Source organism: Paramacrobiotus metropolitanus, unplaced genomic scaffold (genome assembly GCF_019649055.1).
Source record: "Paramacrobiotus metropolitanus isolate TYO unplaced genomic scaffold, Prichtersi_v1.0 Parri_scaffold0000020, whole genome shotgun sequence".
Lineage (NCBI taxonomy): Eukaryota > Metazoa > Tardigrada > Eutardigrada > Parachela > Macrobiotidae > Paramacrobiotus > Paramacrobiotus metropolitanus.
In genome coordinates this window covers 1,152,695-1,157,157 of record NW_026570240.1, presented here as the reverse complement: position 1 = coordinate 1,157,157, position 4,463 = coordinate 1,152,695, and the positions used below count along the sequence as shown (strand labels likewise).

The 4,463-nt window shown below is 40.0% G+C and overlaps 1 protein-coding gene across 2 annotated transcripts; it reads right to left on the bottom strand.

The window, feature by feature from the left end:
• Positions 1-421: 421 nt before the first annotated feature.
• LOC129586334 (delta-aminolevulinic acid dehydratase-like) lies at positions 422-3,444 on the bottom strand. Of its 2 annotated transcripts, none has more exons than XM_055479515.1 (7): positions 3,135-3,444; positions 2,766-2,927; positions 1,815-1,950; positions 1,643-1,726; positions 1,421-1,565; positions 1,129-1,187; positions 422-1,033 (listed from the first exon to the last, which is right to left on the bottom strand). In XM_055479515.1, exons 1-7 carry the CDS (start codon positions 3,192-3,194, stop codon positions 723-725), a joined length of 957 nt encoding a protein of 318 aa, XP_055335490.1. In that variant the 5' UTR covers positions 3,195-3,444; the 3' UTR covers positions 422-722. The 2 variants fall into 2 exon arrangements, with proteins under 2 accessions (XP_055335490.1, XP_055335489.1); XM_055479514.1 differs by having other exon boundaries at positions 2,766-2,913; positions 3,135-3,441.
• Positions 3,445-4,463: the final 1,019 nt, after the last annotated feature.

The window sequence follows — 4,463 nt, the reverse complement described above, 5'->3', positions numbered from 1 at the left end:
CCGGACCTCTTATAAAAGTAGCTCTGTCTGTTCGGCTTGACTACGGTAATACCATGGGAAAGGGAAAAATGTTGACTGGGACACTGGGATGTAACCTGCCGAAGCACTTAAATCGCAACCACGTTCGCAGCCGCAACAGGGTAAGTAAGGTAAGGGGGACTAAACTGCAAAATGAAAATACTGTGTACCATAATAGCATCACTATGGATTACTGCTTATATCCTCCGGGCTTCGAAATCCGTGGAATATGGAACCGGAAGCCACTCGCCTGATAACTGAACTATGCAGCATAAGTATACTATGACTAGTATTTTAATGCTTCATACATTGTAAAATCTAGTGGTACTGTAATGTATAGTTCTATTAATATAATATTCACTTGAGTAACATTTTATTGCGGATTCAGCAATGCTAAACCCAAAATCTTCTGACAATTTAGTTAGGGGCAGAGCGTAGCTTAAGAGGAGGGTAGTGGTCATTTTTTGGGTGTTTATACCTCCACTTCTAAAAAATTCAAAAAATGATGTTTTACTCTTCTGAAAACTATTGAATGACAAAAAATTTTTTCTCTATGGGTAAGCAAAAGAATTTTGCGCGATCACTGCTCGTTGAAAGTCCGAAAAAAGATGTACACCACATTCACGTGAGGACAAACAAAGTATACTGCGTAGTTCAAAATCAGTATTACTGCAAGAACCAGTCACACTACTGAAATGGAAATGCTATTGTTCGGTTTGCAGCCACTGCAAGACTTCCGGTACAAAATATGTGATAATAACATCAGCTCCAGCACGGCGCATACTGATGAAAGTTTCCATGACTGCCGCTTTCAGATTTACAACTCCCGCTTCGGCAGCGCATAAAAGCATTGCATATTCTCCGGACACCTGATAAACGAATAAGGGATGATGGGGAAACATATTCTTCACATCCCGTACGATATCCAGATAAGGCAACGCGGGTTTGACCATCAACATGTCTGCACCTTCGGCCACGTCCCTTTCGGCTGCGCGAATGGCTAAACCGCGGCTTCCTACACGTTTCAAATGCCCATTGAAAATCGGGAAAAAAATTTTTCTGCCCTTTTGTTTTCATCACAAATACAGTAACTCAGACAACTCTACTTACCGTTTGGCAGCTGATAGGCTCGACGATCACCGAACGAAGGCGACGATTGTGCGGCATCTCTAACACAAATCACCAGTCAACATAATAATTTTCGTAAACTTGTGATGGCCAATGGTAATTGTTAAATTACAGATACATGCGACGTTCGGCTTTTCTGTGAACACATAAATTAAATATTTCTACTTTTAGGCAAAAGATCATTATCTGCTTAAATTTTCAAGTTAGCGGATGCTCTGCCACTGAATATCATGCAGATTACTTTAGTGTGCCGCATTACGCAGCTGGTGCTCACCGAAACGGTCCATAAAAGCAGGATGCGAATTTGGAACTGTAGCTCAAGACAGCCACTGTGTTTCCATAACTGGATGAGCGCAGTTTTTGTTTGATAGCCTGAACACGACCGTCCATCATATCGGAAGGTGCAACAACATGGGCACCTGCAAGAACTTGATTTAAATAAAGTGTCATGAAAACGAAAAATTAATGACCATCTATGGCAGTGACCGCGACATACCAGCGAATGCGAATGCCAACGCAATCTCTGCGAGACGAGCAATGCTTGCTGCAACATCCAGATTACCATTCGGTCGCAGGATGCCTGCAAGAATAACATTACTCCTGGGGAATGCGAACCCTTTTATAAATGCTCTTTTATTTCGGATTGCGCGTTTTCCAAGTTTCTTTACCACAATGTCCATGGTCAGTGTATGGGCATAAACAGACATCGCACGCAATCACCAAATCTGGAAACTTCTCCCGGAGAAGGCGAATAGCAACCAACACAGGACTGGGTGGAGCATCTGCTCCGGATCCTCGGTCATCCTTAATTAAAATTGCAGTGTCGTCTGATGATGTACCAGCATTGCAATAAATATCGTGTATAATTATGAAAGTCACATTAAATGTTGTGGCATTCTTCATATGACAGGCAAGAAAACATACCGCCAGTTAAAATAGAACGTAAAATTTAATATAATGTAAAATTTAGCATAATTTAATATAACTTAATATAATGCCTGGCGTGGCTTTATCCGTGCACCTAGTGCAGTGTACTCATGCTTGGAATCATATGCAGTTTATGCACTTTTTCTACTAAACTTCTGTAACAATTTACAACATGATATTTATGCTACTTTTTGCTGCACGTATAGGAAGTTATGAGGTTTTTTCGATTAGGAAGTGCGGATTCTTTCGAATAACACAGTCATAATAATAATGCCAGTGCAGAGTTGGGTCGTTATTGTTGTAGAATTATAGCCCGCGCTGCATTTTGCACGAGCATTCATAAAGTAAGTACAAATTTTTCAAATTAACAAACCAGTCACGTACTGCGATTTACATGGCGCAACGTTTGATATTTATCTGTAAATACTGAATTGTTACAAAAATGTTATTAATTAGTACGGTAGTATGGCTTTTTGGAAATTTGCATCAGGAAATGCTGCATTATTCGACAAATATTGGACTTATAAATGTAGATGGAAAGTTTGATTACAAAAGATAAGTTCTATGTTTGTAGAAATTAGCACCGCATTAATTATTATCGGCACATTTTAACATAAAACCAGATGCTGATCATGAGCAATTTGTTACACATACATACAATGATTTGTGTAGTTCTGAAACTCCTATTATACCTTCCATGCTTTCGGCACAATTCCGAATATAAGGACGGACTTGAGTCCTTTTTTGACCAGAGGTGTGAGGACATTCTCCAGTTGTTGCACTCCGTAGCGATACTGCCCTTTCATTGACGGGATAGGTTCGCGGCCATCGGGGTCGTCCCTAGTAAACAAAAACTACACGAAACAAATTTAACACGACTGCGCTCCAAGAAGGAATTATTTCGACTGAAGTAATTGTTTCTGTATAAACGTTAACCATCCGACCCAAGCACATACTCATGATAGCGTTATACAGATAATAGCGTCCAGTTGTCCTTCTAAAGCCAATCATGCGAAATGTTAAATTTTCGCGCAATAGTTTTACTAAATTTTATGTCTTACTGGATGAATAACGGGTACATGAAGTTCGTAGGAGCGAGACTCGTGCTGCTGGACTGCCATTCCCGGAAGACAGCATTTGAGTATCCACTATGAAGGAGTGCATAACTGGACCCGTGACCATTATTATGGGTAGCATTGTCCATTTTGATGTTATAGTAAGCAGGCGAATGGGAGACCGGGACAGCTTGCAGCAAGCCTGGAATTAACGTTCTCTTAACGAGGAAGAGAAATTAGAAATGACTTTAAAGTTCCAAGGAAACTACAGCTTACAATGTTAGCCCAGCTGTGAGTCTGTATACGTCAGATCTGGATAAAAACCGATAGAAGTACCATTTGTGTTAAAACTCTTGATCTGATAGCAGAGAAATGTTTGGTTTCACGCGATACTTACGGCACACAGACTACCATAGTAAGTGTTGCCTTATCATATCGTACATCCATCTTACCGTTGGGTCTTTGTCCTTTATAGCAATCACAATTTAATTAGCTATAAATTATGATTAAAGCATATGGTTTTCTGATTTTGTCTAAATACAGAAATTAAACCCATTAACTGAACTTCTTTGGCTTTACTAGAGTGGTTTCCTGTAAAAATAATTATTGCCTCTTTCCCATTTTCTGATACTTTTTATTCGCGATTATCTGATATACTGTATTTACAGTATTTAAACGCTAATTTACGCTATGCAATTTTACATAACACGACTGTTGTTATTACTGAAAAGCATCAAGTAACAGTATATAAAGATATATATGGTAGGTGTGCCTGTGGTAAATATTGTGCACATAAGGCCCGGTAAGGATGCTCTCGAGCACAGGACTTTTTTTCACCAACTTCTGTGGTACAACATTGCGGTATCCATAGGAAGCGATCGCATGCGATAATGTCTTTGCGTCAAAAACGTGTAATCCATCAGTTTATAACAACGAGCTTTTTCTGCGATAAAGGTCACTGTTTATGACGTATGCGCATTCACGGAAGCAGGTAATGATAAGTTCCAGTATTAGATCTGTATCAGACTTCGTGTTTTACGACATCCTCCTGCTTTTTCTATGCGTACGAATTAATTCATAACTTATACGTACATTAATCCATACAACGTGACAAAGTCTGTATGCGGCGGCACAAGAATGCGGTTAAATGTCGGGGTGGCCAGCATCTGCTCCATAATCCTACTCCTTGCGGTCTTTTGTTGTCCGGCATAGACGCTTGATCTCCGCCCAGCTACTGGCAAACGCATGCAAATAAGCACTTATGTATTTGCAGAATCATCTGTGATGGCCCAGCAGAAAACTAAGTTCGGTCCATGCTGACATGGCTACTGTGTA

Excerpts from the sequence above, each read along its gene's own strand:
- LOC129586334 (XM_055479514.1), bottom strand. The coding sequence starts at position 3,277 with ATGGACAATGCTACCCATAATAATGGTCACGGGTCCAGTTATGCACTC. Across the intron at positions 2,914-3,134 it reads ATGTACCCGTTATTCATCCA|GGACGACCCCGATGGCCGCG; the intron begins GTAAGACATAAA and ends TTTGTTTACTAG. Across the intron at positions 1,727-1,814 it reads CACTGACCATGGACATTGTG|GCATCCTGCGACCGAATGGT; the intron begins GTAAAGAAACTT and ends TTATTCTTGCAG.